This window comes from Hippocampus comes, unplaced genomic scaffold (assembly GCF_001891065.2).
Source record: "Hippocampus comes isolate QL1 unplaced genomic scaffold, H_comes_QL1_v1.1 scaffold67, whole genome shotgun sequence".
NCBI lineage: Eukaryota > Metazoa > Chordata > Actinopteri > Syngnathiformes > Syngnathidae > Hippocampus > Hippocampus comes.
Genome location: NW_017805221.1, coordinates 1,561,957 through 1,581,307, shown reverse-complemented (window position 1 = coordinate 1,581,307; position 19,351 = coordinate 1,561,957). Strand labels below are relative to the sequence as shown.

Sequence of the window (19,351 nt, the reverse complement as noted above, 5' to 3'; positions counted from 1 at the left end):
GACCAAGCACACGAATGTATCGGCTGTATTTCATGGTTTCAATCTGATCGATCCCAATGGTGGAATTTTTGCATGCCAAATATCTTGTCTAACGCCACGTTTAACCCTGAATGGTGTACTCAGCAAATGTTGATTCTTTCCTCATGCGCTGAACTTTGGGCTTGAATCGAAATCCCTCCTATTGCCATCTCACTCCTGTTATCTTTCTGTGTTTCTTCCTGAAACCACAACATATGCGGTCAAGTCTTTGTTTTTCAGCCCTGAGATCAAATGTCACTCAATGATCTGGATATGGCACATGCCTCTCCTTTGTTTGTTGACTTCCATTGTCGGGTTCCTCCTATAAGGAGACCCCCGGTTGGTAATTACCCTGCAACGTGCTGTGAGACTTCAAACTGGTTAGTCAGTTGGGTCAGCATGTGCTACTTCTTTTGAACAGACCCTCATGAGCCTAAAAAGGAAGAAAAAAAATAAGACAACCTCTGATTTGTCCAGAGTAATTTGTCAATATATGAGCTTTATATGCATCTCAACCTATTCTTAGACTGTATTTCATTTCATGTTACCCAAGGGACTTTGTAGAAAGCAGTCTTAAGACTCTTAAAAAAAAAATCTTATTGCCTACCTCAAGTTGTGTATTCGACTTTGCTCATGTCACTGTGTGTTTGTGTGTGTAAATGTGATTGGCAGGAGGAACGACTGCGCAGAGGCGACGACTTGCGACTGCAGATGGCCATCGAGGAGAGCAAGAGGGAGAAAGCCAAACCAGAAGAGGTGTGTGTGTGTGGGTGTGTGGGTGTGTGTGTGTGGGTGTGTGTGGGTGTGTGTGTGTCGCTCTCAAACATCACTTGCTTGGATAGGAATGTCTTTTGAATTCACCTTTTTCCCCAAAGTGATTTTGTCTTCGCTTCCATTGACTCCACGTTCAGTTTTTGGATAAATGTTACATATTGGGCTTGTTTAAATGCAACAAAATGCTTTTTTTTTTGTTCCGAAATGCTCAGTCTTCTCCGCCACACCGAGCTACTCTCTCCTCTCTCCTCGTATCTTTATCTCGATTATTGCGCGCCTAATCCTTTCTTCAGAGAGTTGCGTCACATGATTGGTTCGCCAATCCATCGTCATTACGCGTGACGTTTGACTTCGTTTTGCCAATCAAACCGAGCCGGGCAGTCCCAAGACTGCCCACAGTCTCCGCTGCGCCACATAGAAGCAAAAAGTTTGGAAAGTGACACATGGACACCAAATCCAACCCGACTCGATATTAACCCGACAGCTCGGCTTGTGGTGAGAGCCATTTAGGAAATGGACGACCAAACTGCACTGTCACCCGCGCGTGCCTAAAAATGTGAGCGTTTCAGCCGACAAAAACTCTGCTTGGAACTTGGGCCACATAAAAGGCGGTCTTCATCCGCATTTGAAAAATGTAACGGAATATGCAGTCTGGATAAAACGGAAAGGATATTTCACGCAGAGCGCCCTCATGGAACTGAGTGCCGTGGCCCCCTGGGGGCCCCCTCCCGTCGCCGCCGCTCCCGTCCCCGCCGTGGGCTCAGCCGGCCCTTCCCCTCCGCCCTCCCTTCCCATCGCCCCTTCGGGACCATGGGGTACGTCCGCCGCAGACCCTTGGGGCGTAGCCTCGCCCGCCTCCCCAACCAGCTCCGATCCCTGGGCCGGAGGGCCGCCGCAGACCGTAGCCCCTCCCCCGGACCCCTGGGGAGAGACCTCCAACAGAGTGAACAACGCGGACCCCTGGGGAAGCTCAGGTAGGCAACGAGAACGGCTTTCCCCGCCCGTCCGTGTCCCGGCCACGCAGCGCTCGCGTTGTTCCCATGCTGCCGTGTCTTGTCCTTGACTGGCATGCTTTCAGGTTGACCTGGCGGAAAGCATGCCTTGTTCGATCCATTCTCCTTCTGTGTCAAAAGCAGGATGTGAATCCCTTTTGTTTCTCTTTCGGGTTGGCTCGCGCGGGCTTATTTAGGAAGCCGCAACCTTCTCAAAAAATTGAGCCTCTGGTTTGGAAACTTAGCTTGCTGCTTCTTCCCGAATTGTAGATTTGCAACGGGACGGCACGATTCTGGCTTCAAAATAAAAGCTCCAATTTGGTTTTTCCTCAAAAAAAGACAGCGCTGGTTATTTTTCCTCATTGCCTGCAGAAAAATCAATTGACAATGACATTTCAGGCTGTCATGAACAAATCTTTGTCGAAACAAATTATTCCATTGATGACTTGGGTCAATTTTGGTGGTCGACTGAACCGAGTTGCCAGATGTGGGTTTTTTTTTGGTTCTCTCCAAAATCCAATTGACATGACTCAAAGTTGTTGTGTTACCCCCCTCCCCCTGTAGCCGTGACACCCCCCGGTGTCGACCCCTGGGGCCCTTCAGTGCCACCCAGCACTTCCTCCTCAGGGGGCCCAGTAGACCCCTGGGCGAAGGACGTGCCCCTCCCTGCCTCTGACCCAATCACACCCGACATCTGGAGTGACTGCGCCAAACACACAAACGGCACAGGTACATTCACACCCGTGTGTCACATCCACGTCCGAGCGCACGCTTAAGTTAGACACCTTCCTGTTGCGTTCGTCCAACATTTCATCCCCTTCAGCTCTGCGTGGTTCGATTCCTGTTTTGGTTTTTTTCCGGCCATCGACTGCGCTCTTCATTTCTTAGGAGACCCCGAGCGACGAGGGTCCTCTGCGGCGGGCTGCAACAGCACGGGCTCGCCCGTACCCTTTGACCTCTCCTCCATCGGCTCCTCCCTTCCCGTTCGCAAGACTCCCGAGTCTTTCCTCGGGCCCAACGCGGCTCTGGTTGATCTCGACTCGCTGGTGTCGTCCAAGCCCAAACCCAAACAGCCGCCGCCACCTTCCATCTCCTCATCGTCGGCGCACAATCCCTTCCTCCAGAACACGGGTGAGCTCCAACCACTGGCAAAAGAATTGTTTGACCTTGATGAGAAGAACCGCGCGATGGCCATTGACGCGAAGCGCCAAAACATCCAAAATTGACGAGTGAGGCGTGCACGTTGTCAACGTGAACACTTGAACAATATGTACTACGCTGAGGCTGAAAGCATCAATAAAGCCCGTAACACCAGCCGAGGCTTAAAAAAAAATTAAACTGCGGGCAGAGGTCCACGAAAAAAAAAACGCTAAGGCCAAAGTTAAATAACGACAGTAATGAAATGTAAACTACCAAATTAAAAAAAAAAAAAAAAAGCTCAGTATATTTGTTGTTAGATGCAAAGGAAGAATATTATACCAGTGATGATGAGTAAAACGGATTTGTTTTTCGCTCGCATGACGGGCGTTGTTTTCCGCTGTCCGTTACCCCTCCCATATTCCGTATCTGGAGCCATGTCAGCTGATTGTCACTTGCGGTCAAGCAATTGCCGCTAGACGAGTGGCGCGTGTCCGTTCTCGATGCACGCCGCGCTTCCTGCTTCTGTCTCGACATGTTCCGGTGACCCGACTGAACTCGGTATTTGTTGTGAGATGTTGTCACAGTCCGCCCCCTGGTTTTGCCTTCAGGCTCCTCCCCAGCACCCAACATGGCCGTGACCCCGGGCAGCTCCATTTCCAGCCGCGGCGTCTCTCCGACCCCGGCCTCTTCCAACCCTTTCGGCGCGGCCGCGGCCATGACCTCCATCTCGCCTCAGCCCTCGTCGCTGGGCTTGAGCGGCCTTCGCACCAGCCCCGTGCCTCCCAACCCCTTGCTGGGCGTGCCGCCCCCCGCGATGGCCCTGGGCCCCCTGAGCATGGGGCCGCCGGTCACGGGCCTGGGTATGATGCAGGCCGGCCCCGTGGGCGTGGGCTACGGCGGGCTCTCCCCGATGGCGCCGCCCGGCTCCGCGATGCTGGGCCCCGGAGGGCTCGCGCCTCCTCAGCTGATTTTGGGCGGGCCCGGCAGAGCGGGAGGAGTGATGGGCGCGGGGGGTGCGGTGGGCGGCGCCGGAACGGCGGGGGCCAGCACCAACCCGTTTCTTCTTTGAGAACAGCCGTTTCAACCTCCTCTGTCGTCACCTGCTGCTCCCTTTTTAGTCAACACGCGATATTTAAAAGAAAATCGGATTTCTGTCTGTCCGGAAAGCATTTCACTGGGGATTCATTTCACCACATTCATTTCAAGAGGGGGGTTATTTTGGGGGCCCAGAGGGAAATAGAAGATCTATTTATTTTCTCATCCTTCTCTTCCGCGTGAAGCGCACGTCTAACATTGGCGCACAAGGAGAGAGAGAGAGAGAGAGGAAAAAGCGGCCGCCGAGGACAAATATCAAACCCAAGGGGGAAACTCTGCCGCCTCTCCCTCGATAAACGCTGAATCTGTGAGAGCAAATGCACACCTGAAGAATGATTTTTAATAAGCTGCACATGGACTGAAGAAGGAAAGACAAAAAAAAAAAAAAAAGCCGGGTACAATGTGGTCAAATCATTTCAGTTAATTTAAGTCTAATTTATTCTACTTTTGTCCACTTTTTGGGAACAATTAAGGAAAATCAAATGTGATCATGCCATATATAAATAAATGAAATGCTTATTTTCCTTATTTCCTAATTTGCTGTGGAAGCTGAATCGGTGCCCCTGGCCGAACTGTGAGCGATGTGTGCGAAAAGTGACGCAAGTGTGCGAGATGACAAACGCTTATTTGTGCAAGACTGAAATATTTCCAATGCCTTTCTGTGTACGTGTTTCACCGTCGCCCTTCTTTTCTTTTCTGTTTTGTCTTGTTTCAGTGACTCACTCAACAGAAGAGATTTGCAGCCGTTGATTATTTGTTTTTAAAGTCTAACCTGTATTATTGCTCCGCAATGTTGGAAATTTCAAATGAGCGATGATTGAGGGTCGCACATTTGACTGCCAATCCGATTTCATTTTTGATCATCCGCTACATTTCAATCCCGTTTGTACGTCTCCCGAAAAGCTGCACTGCCCTCGTTTGGGCCCGCTGTGCTGTTGGGAATAGACATTGATAAAATGAATGAGTGGAGAAGATGATGCCCCCCCCCCCCCAAAAAAAAAGACTTGACAACATGCTCCATGCGGTTCTTTTAATTTACACATTTTATATCAACAAGAAAAAAAAAATCTTATACTGGGTAATTGTGTTGCTTGTGAACATTCACATTTGACAAGTAAAATGAAAACGAAATGTATGAAATCTAACAAAAAGCAAACAGGATGGGGGAGGGGGCGTTATGGTTGGTTTCATGCTTGTGCTGTACTTCAATGTCTTTCTCCTATTTGCAATTTTTACTGCTGCAGAGTACAATAATGTGACAAGAATAAATGTATATTTTATTTTCCTTGATCAAATTGCTTTTTTTTAAAATCCATGACAAAAACCACCCCCCGATGATTACCTGCAGAACGCACGCGGCAATGAGAAGTTAGGATCGGGCGTCAAAGGGATGAAAAACATCGAAAACGCACTTTCGGACAAGCTCCACAAGAAAGCGGCGATCGTGTTTGCTGATGTCTCCTTATTCAGGCGAGTAGCGAATCCCAGTCGAAGTCATCCTGGATCTCCTCGCTGTTGCTGTGGAGACTCTTAAAAGGTGGGCGTGGCCGTGGCGCTACAGCAGGAGGCTGTGGACCACCTGAGACATACAAACATGTTCACCTCATTGCTGTTCTGAGCCCCACTGGTAAGGTGAGCAGAAAGCCTTTTTTTGATAAGAACATTTCCGGAAGCAAATTGCCACAAGGCGACTGTACCCAGCACAACTTCATACATCGCCTGTGTGTACTTTGGCGACACACGGGTACATATCAAATTATGAATATGGTGAAGTATCGTTGCAAAACAATATACTCAAATTGTCACTCATAAAAACTCGCACGTTGGAGGGGTGGTGGGGGCACTTCGAGGTCAAGTTATCACTGTAGATGTTCCTGGATGTACTTGTTGGTAAGACTACTGAGGGATTTCCAAAAGACGCCATTGACCAGGTCTTACCGGCTATGTTTGCAGGCGGCGCGTGCACAGGTCGGTGAAGGTTAAGGCCTTGCGTGTGTAGAGGCCTGCGGGGCAGCGGCGAACCGTTGACGGGGCTGTAGTGGAAGGACGAGGGATGGACGGCGAGATGCGGCTGCGAGGGGTGATGCCCGCCCATGGACAGCGGGGAGGGACTCCCCGAGGTCAGCATGCCTTTCTGGGCAAAGAAACGGTTGAGGGAGTCGCACAGGGAAGTGAAAAGCGCCGGGTCCAGGGCCCAGTCGCACAGCTCCGCTTGGCGCATGCTCTCCAGCAAGTCTGACGACACAAAGCAGAAGGAGAGCGTCGAGTTCAGAGGTCACGGGGCGAATCGGTGCTTTAGCGCGGTCGAACCTGGGTGACCAGAGAGGTCAATGTTAGCCCAGTCAAGGTTGCTGGCGATGCGGAAGCTCTCCTTCAGAGAGTCTGTGCTTGTGAACCAGTCGGCCGGAACCGCTACAGAAAACACAAGACGGCAATTTCAAGATCTCATCAAGTCAATTCACAGAGTTGTTTCTCATGTTAAATAACATACGACACACTCGGGCCCTGGTATGAGTAGCCCCTCCCCCACTATATAAGAACTCGACCATCTATTGCATGAGTGGCTATGCTTGCTCGCTATGCCTACACCCCCAAAATGCATCTTCGCCTCGTATCGTCCGCTGGCATGGCCTCGTTGTCGGCAATTATCCCAGTATGCGTGGATGGTTCCTCAAAGACATTCCACTGTCCATAGGTGTAGATGCGTACCCCACCTCTCGCCTAATATCCGACCTATTTGGAGACTCACTGTGCTGTGAAAGGCGCACTGTGTCGCCCGGTGGGGCAGGTGGTGCGAGTGGTGCCACGGTCGCCGGTGGTGGTGCTGGTGCTGGTGCAAGGTGAGGAGACATGGGCAGGAGAGTCGGAGTGTGAAGCGGGGTGATGTCGTTGCTTGGCATTGCCACAGAATCAGCTATTAAAAAAAAAAAAAAAAGAAGTCGTCAGATCAGTCCGTAACCTGAGGGGGAGTTCTCAGTGCGTGCAACATTGTATCATACTGGCGATGCCTCATCTCAGCTGACACAAACGCACTTGAATGTGTTCCAACATGTCAAGTACGAGAGCGTGACAAAGCACTCGAGTGCATATGGTGACACCTAAAAATTTGGGTCCAAAATTCCAAAATAGACAACCTCGGGTGCATACGAAGGGCCCAACCGTTACGTATTTTTTCAGGCCCATCCCGAAATTGGGCAGAGTAAAATAACGACAGCCAATTAATTGGACGATTAATTTAAAAAAGATGATCAAGAATAAACCAAAAGGTTTTGGCTCTTTTAAGGGGAAGTCAGCCCAAAAATGTCTTTAGAATAATAACACTATCAAAACTTAAAGGATGATGGCGTCGGTGCGTCATGATTCTCTCAGTTTTTTGGGGGGTCGGGGACTTACCTTGTGAGCCTCCTCTCTCCCTCATGCTCTTAAACAGAGACTTGAAAGACGCATACAAGTCGGGTAAATTCATCTCGTCGAAGGTGAATCGCAGCGGGGGTTCCGCCGTGGGCTGTCCCAACCCGCCTGAGTTGGGGGTGGTCACAGGTAAAGGAAAAGGGGAAGAAAAAGTGACAGCTGAGGGGCTCGGTTGAGAGAAAGAGGAGGAAGAGGGAACAAATTCCGCTCCTGAGTGGGCACGGAATGTCGGACAGGCACCGGCAGCGGATCGAGGGGGGATGGCGGGGATAGGGGGAGTGGGCCCGGGTCTGGGGGGGCTATTGATGGGGGTGACGGGAGCTTGCGTGTATGGTTGCTGCAAAGATACAACACGATGTATTAGTACAATGAAAGCCATCGCAGGAAGTGACGCTGACAGCCAAAATTCGACTATTTGTTCCATTGAAGTCTATTCATTGATCACCAACAGTCTCTTCTATTCATTTGACATTGATTCCCCTCAATGCAGTCTCATCACGAGATCACGGTTCTCCTACTTTTTTCCATCTTTGTTTATTATGAGGTACAATACGGTAGCGCTGCTCTAGTCAAGGATGTTAGCTAATGCAATCTAGCCTCAACTTAAAAGACTTCAAACACACCGGAAGCCAAAACAGGTGGTCCAGTGCTTTCAATCGCTTTATTAAGCAAACGGTAACAAAAACACAAGACAGAAAACAGAGGCACATTTGGAGCACACCTATCGGTGGCCTCAACTGACACCGTCACTGAACACCACAGCGGCTAATGCTAACCAGGAAGTCAGCCACAAGTATGCCGCAAACATTCGATGTTCACTTCCATGTTGCTGACCGGACCGGACCGGACCAGACCAGACCTGCCTTTCAAAGGTATGAACACATTTAACTATAATTACTGTCGTGTGGAATGTGCTGATAAATGACAGATTATTGTGAATGGTGGATTTTTTTTCCTTTCTTTTTGTCCAATCAGATTTTAGCCTCTGTAAATTGTCACATCACTCTAACCTGCAGTGCTCGCTATTGTAACTTCAACCATTCAAACGATGGTCCTGTTTCTTTAATCTAGGGGTGTCCAAAGTCGGTCCTCGCGGGCCGCTGTCCTGCCTGTCTTCCAACTCTCCCGGGAGCAACGCACCTGATTCAAATAATCAGGATCGTTCTCATGCTGCTTCAGAACTGACTGATGAAGCTGATCATCTGAATCAAGTGTGTCGCAGCCGGGAGAGATGGGGAAAAACGAGGCAGGACGGCAGCCCTCCAGGCCCGGAGCTGGACATGCCTGCTTTAACCGATTAGATTTCAAATTCATCCTCACTGGGCCAGAGCGCTGGCCCTTGACGACAGCAGCATTTCCGCATCCTCTGAACAAGCCTTCTTTCTGACATAGACAATTCGCCGATGTGTCAAACTGCCACTGTATGAAAAAGACGACTGCCTTGGAGGCACTTACTTGATCTCAGAATTTAAGTATCGTGGCTGGTATCGACAGTTTCCACAATATCTTAAGATATAGCCGCTATCTGCCCGATACCAAGACCTGGTATCGGTACTGAGCCGTCCCAAGTTTCTTTAATTGTGACATGATAGTAGTGGGATGATTTCAGGTACAGTAAGTCTTCATGGAAAGGGCGGGGACGAAATGAAGGCTCAGGATGTTGCTTACCTTGCATGGGGGAGGAGAGAGGGAGGCGGGCCGCTGGGGCTGCTGCAGGGACTTTTTAATAGGTACACCGCCGTCTTGATGGGAATCTGCATGAGGAGAGGGGCTTCTTGCTGGTTGTTGGGGGGCCTGTCAAATAACAATGTCGCACTGGTGACAACAGAAAAACCACCTCAACTGAAAGCAAATTTGCGTCACGTAATTATTCAACCGAATGAAATAAGCGCATGCTTGTCGACTGATTTTGAATGATTGACACACATCCAGCCTTTGCTCTTCGTCGTCCGGGTAGGGGCGTTTCGTCGCCCTGGCTTGAATGGACATCGCAGGGCCGTCCATTGTCCAGTAGGAGCCCTGGGAAAGGCAAAACATGACATTTTGCGGTGAACATTCGGCCAACATAGATGGGGCAAAATTGTGCAAGCTTCGCAACTATTTACCTTTCCAGGGTCGTTGTGAGGACGAGGAACTTTCCTGAAGCATTTATTAAGGGACAGATTGTGCCGAATGGAGTTCTGTTCAGAACAACATTATGTCACCATGAAGCCCAGCCAAGAGACAATAATGCACTGTGTGTGTGTGTGTGAGCAGTCTAAGCAAATATTATGACAATGAATTTAAGATTCCACTTCTCTCTAAACGGCTCCTTATTCTTGATTTATAAATGGAGTTACAAACCCTCCCAATAATTAATTTACACAATTTGGTCATTTTAAGCATCCGTTTAGTTCGTAGCGCTTGTCCTCATTTGATTGGCTGGTCAGAGTAAAACTTGTCTGTTGTGATTAATCATCAGCATCTCTGGTGAGTAGGATCTATTTTCTTTTAAATATCTTTGGGGGTTTTTTGTTGTTGTTGTTCATGTCGTTAGCGCTTTGAAACAGTAATTTTTTATCCCATAGTCGACTTCTATCTCCTGCCCTGACTTGCGAGCAAACAGCCAATCAGAGTGTCCGGCTGCCACCTACAGCTGAAACATTTTGCATTCGAATCATATCTTAAAAGCACAAGGACACAAAAATATCATGATTCTTCAGAATTCTAAGTCGGGTTGTTGACGTTTGTATGATGGATGCGTTGGGCAAGATATGTGTGCATTTTATTTCACGAAAACCGTGACTGTGGATGCTCTGATCAACAATGACTTCTGTTACTTTACACATCTGCTTCGGATGGTGTCAAAGTCATGATTTGGGATTGATCGTCACTGCAAGAATGAAGTGTTTTTTTTTCATGGAGGGAGACTGGTTGTTTTATAATTAGCATATAGTTCAATTGCAAGTTTACTCGTACAGTATGTAGTTGTGTAAAATGACTTTGTGGCAAAAGCCTCGGATTTGAAGGACATTGCATCCACATGAAAATACCCGAAAAGTCCCAAGTTTGAAAATGTTTAGCAGATAGTGGCCATGGCCACCTGTGGCCACCACATAGCTCCGCCCCTGGTGCAACACCTTAATACAGCCTCCGGAGCGCGGAAGAGAAAAGATGCTGAAGTTCCGCTGCGCGCAGACCGATGTGTCAGGGTCACGCCCTGATTTTAAGGTCGCACTTAAGTTGGTGGCAGAATCTGCGCAGCCAAAGACGCCTCTTCCGACTTGAGCCCAAACGCGCAAATATTTCATTGCGTACCCGATGAAGTGGAGCACCTGGAACTCTTTGTTATAAAACGCTCATCAGGACGTCAAGCTGTCCCAAAAAGAAAAACAACCCGAGATGAGAATCGGAGGCGGGGGGTACCTTCCATCCGCGGCCTGTGCGACTGTAGTAAGGGAACGTGTCACTGATCCAGGTGTAGATGTCATTGAGGCTCAGCTTCCTCTCCGGTGCGGCGGCGATGGCCATGGCGATGAGGGTGGCATAGCTGTGGGGGGGTTTGCCTTTGGCGTTGGCCAGGGAGGGGTCCTGCACGGAAGCCAACAAGTCCCCCCTCTCTCCTCCTCTGTCCCTCCTCTTCTCCTTTTCTCCTCCTCGCTCGCGACCCGAGCGCAGGCTGCTGATTCCCAGTTGCGGCAGCCAGTCGATGCTGGTGAGGCTGGAGTCCAGATTGGAGGACATGATGGCAGTCTGAGGACGAATCACTGCTCTCCGTTTCGCGTATTCGGCAAGGAGTGGACTTTGAGTCGCAACTGCATACTTTCACTTCGCCTGAAACGATCCGATCGCCTTCCACTTGACACGCGCACTTACTGACGCGCACGACCGCTCCACGGCGCGGGGGTATAAACGAGTGCTTTGCTTTCCCGTACCCACTCGAGGGCCAAGGCCTTGAAAAAGTGTGACTATTTCATGCTACCACCGTAGTGGGGGTGCACAATTTCAAAAGCACTAATCCCACCCTCTCACCTTCAGGTCTGCCCCCACGGCATTGCAGTCCCCCTCCAGAACTCGAGTCGGGGGGAGAAAAAAAAAGTTTTGTGGAACTTTGTACACAACGAGACCTATCGGGTGAGCTTCCTTTTTCCTTCCCCTCCCTTTTTCTGCCTGTACATGAATGACGTCAGGCGCCCCTCCCTCATGGGTGACATCATCGCTTTTGGACTCCTCCCCTCGCTCCGTGCGCACAGCAGAAGGGAGCGCGACTGCTGCGCTGAGTGGAAAGCCGTTTGAGAAGAATTGATGTCATATCATCGATAGCCAATTGCGCTGGTCGCGCGCTGTTGCAAACGAGTGCATTGGTTTGCATCTGCCAGACAAAGTGAAGTAGGCTACGAGATCTCAAGAAACAAACGCATCATGCCACGATCCAAACAAATTTGAGAAGAAATTAGAAAAAAAAGTGATTGAACTCTATCAATCTAGAAAATGTTACAAAGTCATTTCCAAGATCCTGGGGCTCCAGCGAACCACTGTCAGAGCCATAATTCACAAATGGAGGGGAGTGAGGTGGGGGGACATGACCAGGACAACACAGTTGTTCTCCTAGTACACCAAACCGTATGACTTATGAAGACAAAGACCGCACTCAGGAAATGGATGAAAGATCTCCAATGGCTTTCCATATTACTGCCGTTTCCAAGCACTCAGACAAACAGACGTAGACACTGAATAATGCAGCATCCTTTTATTGAAGCACTTAGTACGTCGATGGCTTTGGAGGTCCTCATAGTTTGCAAATAGGTCGTCTTCTTTCTCTCCTTAGAGCGCACTGAAGTAGGCGAGCAAGCCCGTGTCAGGTGAAGGCTGCATCATAAGCTGTTGGATCTGGGGCGAGGGGTGACACAAAATGAATCGTTACGGAGATAATTATTCATCCTGTTTGCAGGAAATCAACACCTGGACGGCACTCCATGTCTTGAATTTCAATAGAAGGAAGACAGAAGTGATGCTGTTTGGTACCATTGGCCCTTGTCCATCCCATTCTGTGGACTTGGGCCCCCTGGCTCCTTGTCTTAAGCCAACAGTCTCGAACTTGGGTCTCAAATTGGTCAGTGATTTTAAATTGGACTGGCAAATCGGTGCCGTGTAAATGCAGCTTCTTTCATCTTAGGCAGCTGGCTAAAGTCAAGCCACTCCTTTCTCAAATCGGTCATTCATACTTTTGTCACATCTCGGCCGGATTACTGTGATGCACTTGACTTTGGAGTCAGCCAATCCTCCATGAAACCTCTCCAGTTGGTCCAGAATGCTGCTGCTCGCCTCTTGACTGGTACTCGTCAGGATGCTGCTGTCTTTGTTATTAATTTGTTTGACTGTTTGTTGTTGTATGAATTATTTTTGCTCCATGTCCAGCACTTTGCATACAACGGTGGTTGTTTTAAATGTTGTGGCGAGTAAAGTACACGAGAAGCACCTCCTTGAAGTTGGGGTGCTTGGCGCCTTGGACCAGCTGCAGCAGGACGGCCTCGGTGGTGGTGAGGAAGGCGCCACTCTGCTTCAGGCGGGAGAGAGCAAACAAGCGGTCCGTCTGGCTGCACGGAAAGAAAATACAAGCACTGAGCTGTGGAAACACGTCGGACAGCGGCGGGCGGGTAAAGCGGCTACCTCCGCGACGAGACGGCATCCGACACAATGTGGACCTCGATTCCCTTTTCAAGCAGGTCAAATGTCGTACACTGTGAAGTGAGCAAAGTTGAATCAGACAGAGCTTGTCACTCATTTACTAATCAAGTTGCAACCTTTTTTTTTTTTTTTTTTTACCGCAATACAAGCATGCGCTTCGATGCCACACAGGATGGCCTGCTTAGGGTTCCCCAGAGTCTGCATTTCATTCTGCACCTCCTCGATCATCATGGTGAAGGATGTTTTAGCGTGAGCCGTCAAGCCCTCCGCTCCTAGTTCCGGCACCGTGGGGCCCAAACCTTTAGGGTACTGCTCCGTCAGGATGGCGGGGATGCCGAGAACCCGGCTGGCCTACCGGAACGGGGGTCGGATAAGATTAAAGAGGACGTAGGAGAGTTTTTTTTTGTTTGCGTTTTTTTTTCTCTTTTATTTTTTTTAAACCGCAAGGCGATCGTCATAACCTGGAGCAATCTGGAGGCATTGCTGACAATGTTGGTAAACTGAAAGATGTTGGGTCGGAACTTCTCTTGCATGTCGCACAGGAGGAGCACCGCATCCTTGGTGGAGAGCCTGCCGATGCCTGCCACTGTCAACATGACAGGATGTATATGCGGGGTAGTTGGTAGAAGGTTTTGGCAGAGAGAAACTCAATGTTTATTGAGAAAAACCTGGTCCCAGCTTGAGTTACTCAGGTTACCTCTCTCTCTGTAACATGCAAGTTTTACCTGTCTTTCTCTGATTTGAGTTACGGTAAATCCCTTTTTGAAACTCTGAGTTTCCCCTCCTTTTAGGGTTAACAGATCCGGGGTTATCACTGAACCTGCTTTCGAAACGGACGCCGGACGTAACAACAAAACTGCCTCTGCAAGGCCAAGGTGACTTACTGTTGCTGATTAACTGTGAAGCGCACTGTTTGAAGTTCCAACTGTTACAGTGTCCTCATGTGACACCACTACCTGTGTTAAAAGGGAAAACGTAACCAACCATGCCAAAAAGAAAGAGCAACTCCCGTCCAAGTAATCAGAAGACAGAATGAACCCGAAGGAGGTATCGTGGCTTATTCACATAAAGCAATAAACAGCAAATATCAAAAATAACAAACCTGGACAGGCACACAGATCGAGGTCGCAAATGCAGACGGCAGACTGTTTTGTGTCCTGTACGCTAGAGGCGTTACGTTTGAATGATTGACGTCGTTGTAAACCAATTGAGGTCGAAACCGGAAGACGAATCGCCTCGTCGAGGTCCGGTGGGTGGCAACCAAAAGTCCGGCCGTCGACAAAGATGTCTGACAATGCCGAGTCACCAAACGAGCCGCAGAAAGAGGAGTTACACTCACCTCCCGAAGAGTCGATGGCAAATGAAGAGAAGAAAAAGAGTAAGAAATGATATTTCATACACCCTTGATAATTTACCACTTCACTACGATTATCAAAGCCGCGATAAACAACTTCTTCCGGGTATGTGACCTGTGGTTGTTTTTATTTTGAGGACCAATCAGGTTGCCGCTTTTTAGCGAACTGACCAATGAGAGCGCAGCTTGTTTACGCGTCCTTCCCGTTGTGGAAGTAGCTAACGCTAACGTTGATAAATACGGAATCGTCTCCATTTAGTATTTTCATATATCGTATCATAATACGCTTGTTTAGTGATAAGGGTGCCTATATTAATTACTCGTTCATTTGCACTGAGGTTTCAAATCCACATGACATTGTAGTTGAAAACCAGTTGCACAGTTTATTTCATTTGTGAGGTGGCTTGATTTAAAAGATTATACCTGAAAAATCTACTTAAGTACAGTATCAAACTATTTATACTTTGTTGCTTCCCACTGCTGAATATTTTGACTAGAAAGAAAAGTGAGTGACATCTCCTCTTTTCAATGTGTAGTTGATGTCCTGTTGAAGGCAGTCGGCGACACCCCCATCATGAAAACTAAGAAATGGGCCGTGGACAGGAGCAGAACGGTGCAGTCGCTTTCTCAGTTCATCTCTCGCTTTCTCAAACTGGATGCCAATGAACAACTGGTAAGAGACCACTTTGTTAGCCCGCACTTTTCCCCTCCAGTATCTTCAGAACGGGCAACTCATGACAACACTGGCACCTGTATTTCTTCGCAGTTCATTTATGTTAACCAGTCGTTCGCGCCATCACCGGACCAAGAAGTGGGGGTCCTCTTTGATGTAAGTACTAAGAAAATTGTGCTCTATAAATACAGTGGAGTTGAGTTGAGAAAAAAATGCTAGAAGAAAAGATTGACTCGATCCATAGGCCAACACCATTGTAACATTTGTGTGGGTTTAGGATTTCAATCTGTTAAATAAAAAAAAAAAATGAAGGATATCACAGAATTGGTCCTCATGTCTGGCATACAATTTGAAAATTATCTTGTTCATGTTTTCAGTTTCGTAGCAGGAGTTAAAGTCACGAGTGTCTTTTTTTGGAAAAAAGAGTTACTTGAGGGGTTGGAAAAGTTGCTCAAGATAGCAATCAAAGTGATGCATTGAAAATAGATCAGGTCAATACCAGCCATATTTTCAGGTATTGTTTTTTTTTTAACTTTGCCTGTGAATTTACTCAAGTTTTTTTTTTCTAGAAGTGAAAGATTAACCCTGCAGCATTCATGATGTACAATCATGAGGTGCAGCAAAATTTCTCAGACTCATTTGTAACACTCCTGAAATGGGTTGAATGCATGCCAAAACGCATAAATGAAACATCATCAGCATTGACCAGCAGAGGGCGCTAGAAGAGTCGATTTCATTGTGACCGTGCCCCCCCCCCCCCCACAAAAAAAAAAATCCGAGAATACGTAAGTAGGATTTTTGTGGGGGGGGGGGGGGTGAGAGCAGTTTAGACGTCAAAACTCCAGGACTGAGAAGACAAACTCTGGCATGAAAATCGAATTGCTGCTACTTGTTGTCTTACTTGAGAGCTAAAGAATGTTTCTTGTTTCTCTTTCTCTTTCAGTGTTTTGGAAGTGACAGCAAGCTGGTTCTGCATTATTGTAAATCTCAAGCTTGGGGTTGATTTCAGTTTTGGCCCTGATTTGTCCATTTTAAAGGTGACGATATGAATTTGTGAACATTGTTTTCCACCAATAAGATTCTGTTAACATCAGAGCTAACCCATTTTTTATGTTTCATGTACATATTGTAAATAAATTCTCAACAATATTCAAATTTTAGTTTTGTGTTTATTTTTATGTAAATCAATATTCCAATCACGGATTATGTATTTTCAACAGAGCTACAACAGAAAATGGAGGGAAAATTGTCGATCCCACTTCAAGTGGTTAACCACTTTAGGTCCGCCTGAGTTATATCGCGCATTTCATACACAACGTGCTTCACACTGTTACAAAACAACATTTAAAGGCAAATACATTGAAGAAGCAAAGTAGAGAAATAAAAAAGCAGTTAAATGACTAAAAGAGCTTACAGCGTAAGAACAAGATTTTGGAAAAAATTATGATAGGAATGCTGAAAAGACCTTAATCACGTTGGGGGGAGGGGGGGGGGTTCACCTGAATTTAAAAACATTTACATTTGGGACTAACTTCAGTTCTTTTGGCAGGTTATTGCATTTGCGTGCAGCATAACCGCAAAATGCCCATGCACCGTGTTTGCTTTGAACTCTGGGTTCCTTAAATTGGTCCGAGTCTGCTGGCCTCAGAATCCTCCCAGGTTTTCCATGCGCATTTCTAACAAGAAATGTATCCAAATGAAGATTTTTAGTGGTGAAGATGGTCATAGAACCCCCTGGCGAAGGCGGCGGCGGTGGTAGTGGGCAAGTACAGTAGCGGATGGATTTAGAGGGATTACATGAATCGGGGTGAGTTTGAGCCGACAATTCCCAAGAAAGACAGTCGAGCGCCGTGGACACGAGAAGCCCGACTCGGCGCGCTTGACCATTTCCCGGGAGGATTATTGGGGGGGTGGCGGCGGCGGCTCAAGTGGAGGGTCGCCGATGCTCATGCCGGACCAGGGCACCGCAACGATAATGAGCAAAAGTGTCACCAGAAATCCAATGAAGATGGATAAATGTTATTTTTGACTTGAAGGCTCTCGATGAACAAAGATGAGCGAGGACTGTGAGGCTCCTCCACTGCGGCGAACACTTTTCTCATTTGATGTACCCCTTACACCTGAACTGAACTCAAGGAGATGGACTTTGGTAAGTAATTAACCGCGTGACGTGAATCAGCATTATTTCCAGATTTTACTATGCAAGCAAGTAAAAAGGCAGCCCATCTGCTCCTCTGACACCAAACAGTTTTCACTTGTCAAATTGGTCATTGGAAATAGCACGTCTTTGAGTCCACGTGTTTTCATGCAAATTTTGGCACCTCATATTTTGTGTGGTACGGATTGACAACATTTTTGTGATTGTGGGTCTTAAATAGGATTGAGCAGAATAACTTGAAAAAAGAGAAAAAAAACCCCACAACATTCTGTTTTTTTAATATATTGTCGACTAAATCATGGGAAAAAAAAATCAGCCAAAAAAGTCAATTGGTGGCGTTTCAAAACACAGATTGACAGGGATTACTGACCAAAATTCGGATGGACCCTTTAACCCTAATGTCATCATTTTGTTTGTCTTCTTTCATGGCCTCGTAGAGTGTTGCAGTCCAAAATGAACAACAGGCCACGGAGTCTTAATCGGGAGGTGGGGGATAAAGTACGAGGCACGTTTCAGAAAGTAACGAGTGACTCCGAGCGCCCAACTACTATGTGGACATTTTGAAACCTGTTTGTGCGCCATTGCCCTGGTTCCGTTTCCTTGAGGTGAGACAACGCATTGTAACAGGAGCTCCGCATCGCCTTTCTAAAACTTGAAGTCGACAAATCGCTAATCACGCTTTTTGGGCATGTCGTTTTACAATTGGCCAATTTACAGCAAACGATCGATTTTTCCAATCTGTTGCTCTCGCCGGACTAAGAAGACTATTGTGGAGCAGCGACATGTCTGGCCATAAGGCAAGGCGGCGGTCTTCGTGTGTTGAGAAAAGGCTCGTGGTAGCCGAGATGAGCCGTTAGCGTCGCTAGCTTCTGCTCTTCATACTCGCCTAGAGTCTTAAAATATTCTCAACTCAATTGTATTTGCAGAGCACTTGAAAACAACCATTGCTGTCTACAAAGTGCTGCACATGGAGCAAAAATAATTCATACAGCACCAAAAAAAAAAAAAAAGCTCCATGGTCAGTGCTAAAATGCCCGCGCGGGGAACATCCGGGGAAGGACGAGAATTTGAGTCATAATCACGACACCGGTGCAACTTTACGACGCGCCAGGCTGGGGTCTTTTGAAGGCTTCTCTGGCCTCATGTCGCCTCCATGGATGCAATAAACCGTGGCAAAATTTGGACAGGCCTAAAGTCTCGAATGTTACGTGGGAAATGATGTTTTGAGTTCAAAATTTAATGCCGGCCATTTTCAGATACTTTCTTTACCCTTACAACATGAAGTTTTTTGTTTTTATTTGGGGGGGGGTACATAATAAAGACGTACCTTAGATTGAATGCCTGAATTCTGAAAAAACATGAAGAAAACGTCTTTGGCACTGAATGAGTTAAAGAGGAAAAAGGGTATACTTGCAGTACATTAAAAAGTAAATCGCGCCGCGTCTGAACATGACGCGCTTTCATGATAGTTGACTCGAAAGAAATCGTTGTTCAAACTCTGCCCTCCTAAACGGTGCCCCGCATTTGTGTCGGGCTTGCTTGGTCTCTCCGATGCCGAGAGGTCGGGTGCGCTGCTCACAACGCCGCGTCGTATACATGACGTTGCGAAGTTTGCTTGTAGGGGTTTCGAAAGTTTTGTTCTCTGACCCACCCGGCGTCATAAAGGATCCGCCTCCTGTTTCTACCCTCAGGCCCGAGCGCAGCTGCCCTTCTCGTGGCGGATTTGACAAAGGCCCAGTTAGGTAACAGTGGCGAAACAACCAAAAAAAAAAAAAAGAAAGAAAAAAAATCAATAGTAAGCTTTCCAGGCAAGCCCTCCTCCAGCAGTGCTCTCCTTTGGCGAACCTTGGAAATCCCCTCTTGTGCATTTTTACCTCCATCTGTTTGCCTGCACATGCATCAACTTGACAGCATCTTCCTCCCCCTGCCCGCCCTTTTAATCACTCTCTGGCGGTTACGTCACATTCATCTTTGCCGCACGGTTTATTAAACCTGGCAGCTCATCACCTCCCGACCCGCCTCCCCACCACCGGAAGCATCTGTTCCCGCGTCCCTCTTTTGCCCCGCTA

General features: G+C 47.7%; 4 protein-coding genes across 6 annotated transcripts in view; 2 read left to right on the top strand and 2 right to left on the bottom strand.

The window, feature by feature from the left end:
• epn1a (epsin 1a) overlaps positions 1-5,309 on the top strand; it is a 21,266-nt gene extending 15,957 nt beyond the window's left edge. For both annotated transcript variants that reach the window (XM_019869088.1, XM_019869087.1), the window contains 5 exons: positions 691-774; positions 1,475-1,766; positions 2,349-2,513; positions 2,673-2,915; positions 3,533-5,309. In XM_019869088.1, the coding sequence (XP_019724647.1) occupies positions 691-774; positions 1,475-1,766; positions 2,349-2,513; positions 2,673-2,915; positions 3,533-3,993 (1,245 nt within the window). In that variant the 3' untranslated portion in view covers positions 3,994-5,309. The remainder of the gene's footprint in view (positions 1-690; positions 775-1,474; positions 1,767-2,348; positions 2,514-2,672; positions 2,916-3,532) is intronic.
• Positions 5,310-5,318: 9 nt separating this feature from the next.
• Positions 5,319-11,598, bottom strand: foxj2 (forkhead box J2). The gene is made up of 9 exons (XM_019869089.1): positions 10,836-11,598; positions 9,536-9,610; positions 9,357-9,449; positions 9,099-9,224; positions 7,413-7,767; positions 6,769-6,933; positions 6,330-6,431; positions 5,958-6,254; positions 5,319-5,598 (listed from the first exon to the last, which is right to left on the bottom strand). The coding sequence occupies exons 1-9, from the start codon at positions 11,151-11,153 to the stop codon at positions 5,486-5,488; spliced, it is 1,644 nt and encodes a 547-aa protein (XP_019724648.1). The 5' UTR covers positions 11,154-11,598; the 3' UTR covers positions 5,319-5,485.
• atg12 (ATG12 autophagy related 12 homolog (S. cerevisiae)) lies at positions 8,039-16,274 on the top strand. Of its 2 annotated transcripts, none has more exons than XM_019869095.1 (5): positions 8,039-8,302; positions 13,889-13,972; positions 14,988-15,124; positions 15,218-15,280; positions 16,068-16,274. In XM_019869095.1, the coding sequence occupies exons 1-5, from the start codon at positions 8,242-8,244 to the stop codon at positions 16,125-16,127; spliced, it is 405 nt and encodes a 134-aa protein (XP_019724654.1). In that variant the 5' UTR covers positions 8,039-8,241; the 3' UTR covers positions 16,128-16,274. The 2 variants fall into 2 exon arrangements, with proteins under 2 accessions (XP_019724654.1, XP_019724653.1); XM_019869094.1 differs by lacking the exons at positions 8,039-8,302; positions 13,889-13,972 and adding exons at positions 14,115-14,144; positions 14,310-14,475.
• On the bottom strand, positions 12,145-14,311 carry isoc2 (isochorismatase domain containing 2). Its single transcript, XM_019869093.1, has 7 exons — positions 14,200-14,311; positions 13,982-14,053; positions 13,559-13,683; positions 13,236-13,448; positions 13,080-13,150; positions 12,889-13,006; positions 12,145-12,299 (listed from the first exon to the last, which is right to left on the bottom strand). Coding segments are annotated over exons 2-7 (594 nt in total). The 5' UTR covers positions 13,983-14,053; positions 14,200-14,311; the 3' UTR covers positions 12,145-12,233.
• Positions 16,275-19,351: the final 3,077 nt, after the last annotated feature.

Coding starts and splice junctions, on each gene's coding strand:
- foxj2 (XM_019869089.1), bottom strand. CDS start 11,153: ATGTCCTCCAATCTGGACTCCAGCCTCACCAGCATCGACTGGCTGCCG. Junction 7,768..9,098: donor TCTCTCCTCCCCCATGCAAG/GTAAGCAACATC, acceptor GTATCTTTGCAG/CAACCATACACGCAAGCTCC. Junction 5,599..5,957: donor GCCGCCTGCAAACATAGCCG/GTAAGACCTGGT, acceptor TGTATGTCTCAG/GTGGTCCACAGCCTCCTGCT.
- isoc2 (XM_019869093.1), bottom strand. Junction 13,449..13,558: donor ATGCCTCCAGATTGCTCCAG/GTTATGACGATC, acceptor CCGTTCCGGTAG/GCCAGCCGGGTTCTCGGCAT. Junction 12,300..12,888: donor AGCACCCCAACTTCAAGGAG/GTGCTTCTCGTG, acceptor CCCTCGCCCCAG/ATCCAACAGCTTATGATGCA.
- atg12 (XM_019869094.1), top strand. Junction 15,125..15,217: donor TGGATGCCAATGAACAACTG/GTAAGAGACCAC, acceptor ATTTCTTCGCAG/TTCATTTATGTTAACCAGTC. Junction 15,281..16,067: donor AAGTGGGGGTCCTCTTTGAT/GTAAGTACTAAG, acceptor TTTCTCTTTCAG/TGTTTTGGAAGTGACAGCAA.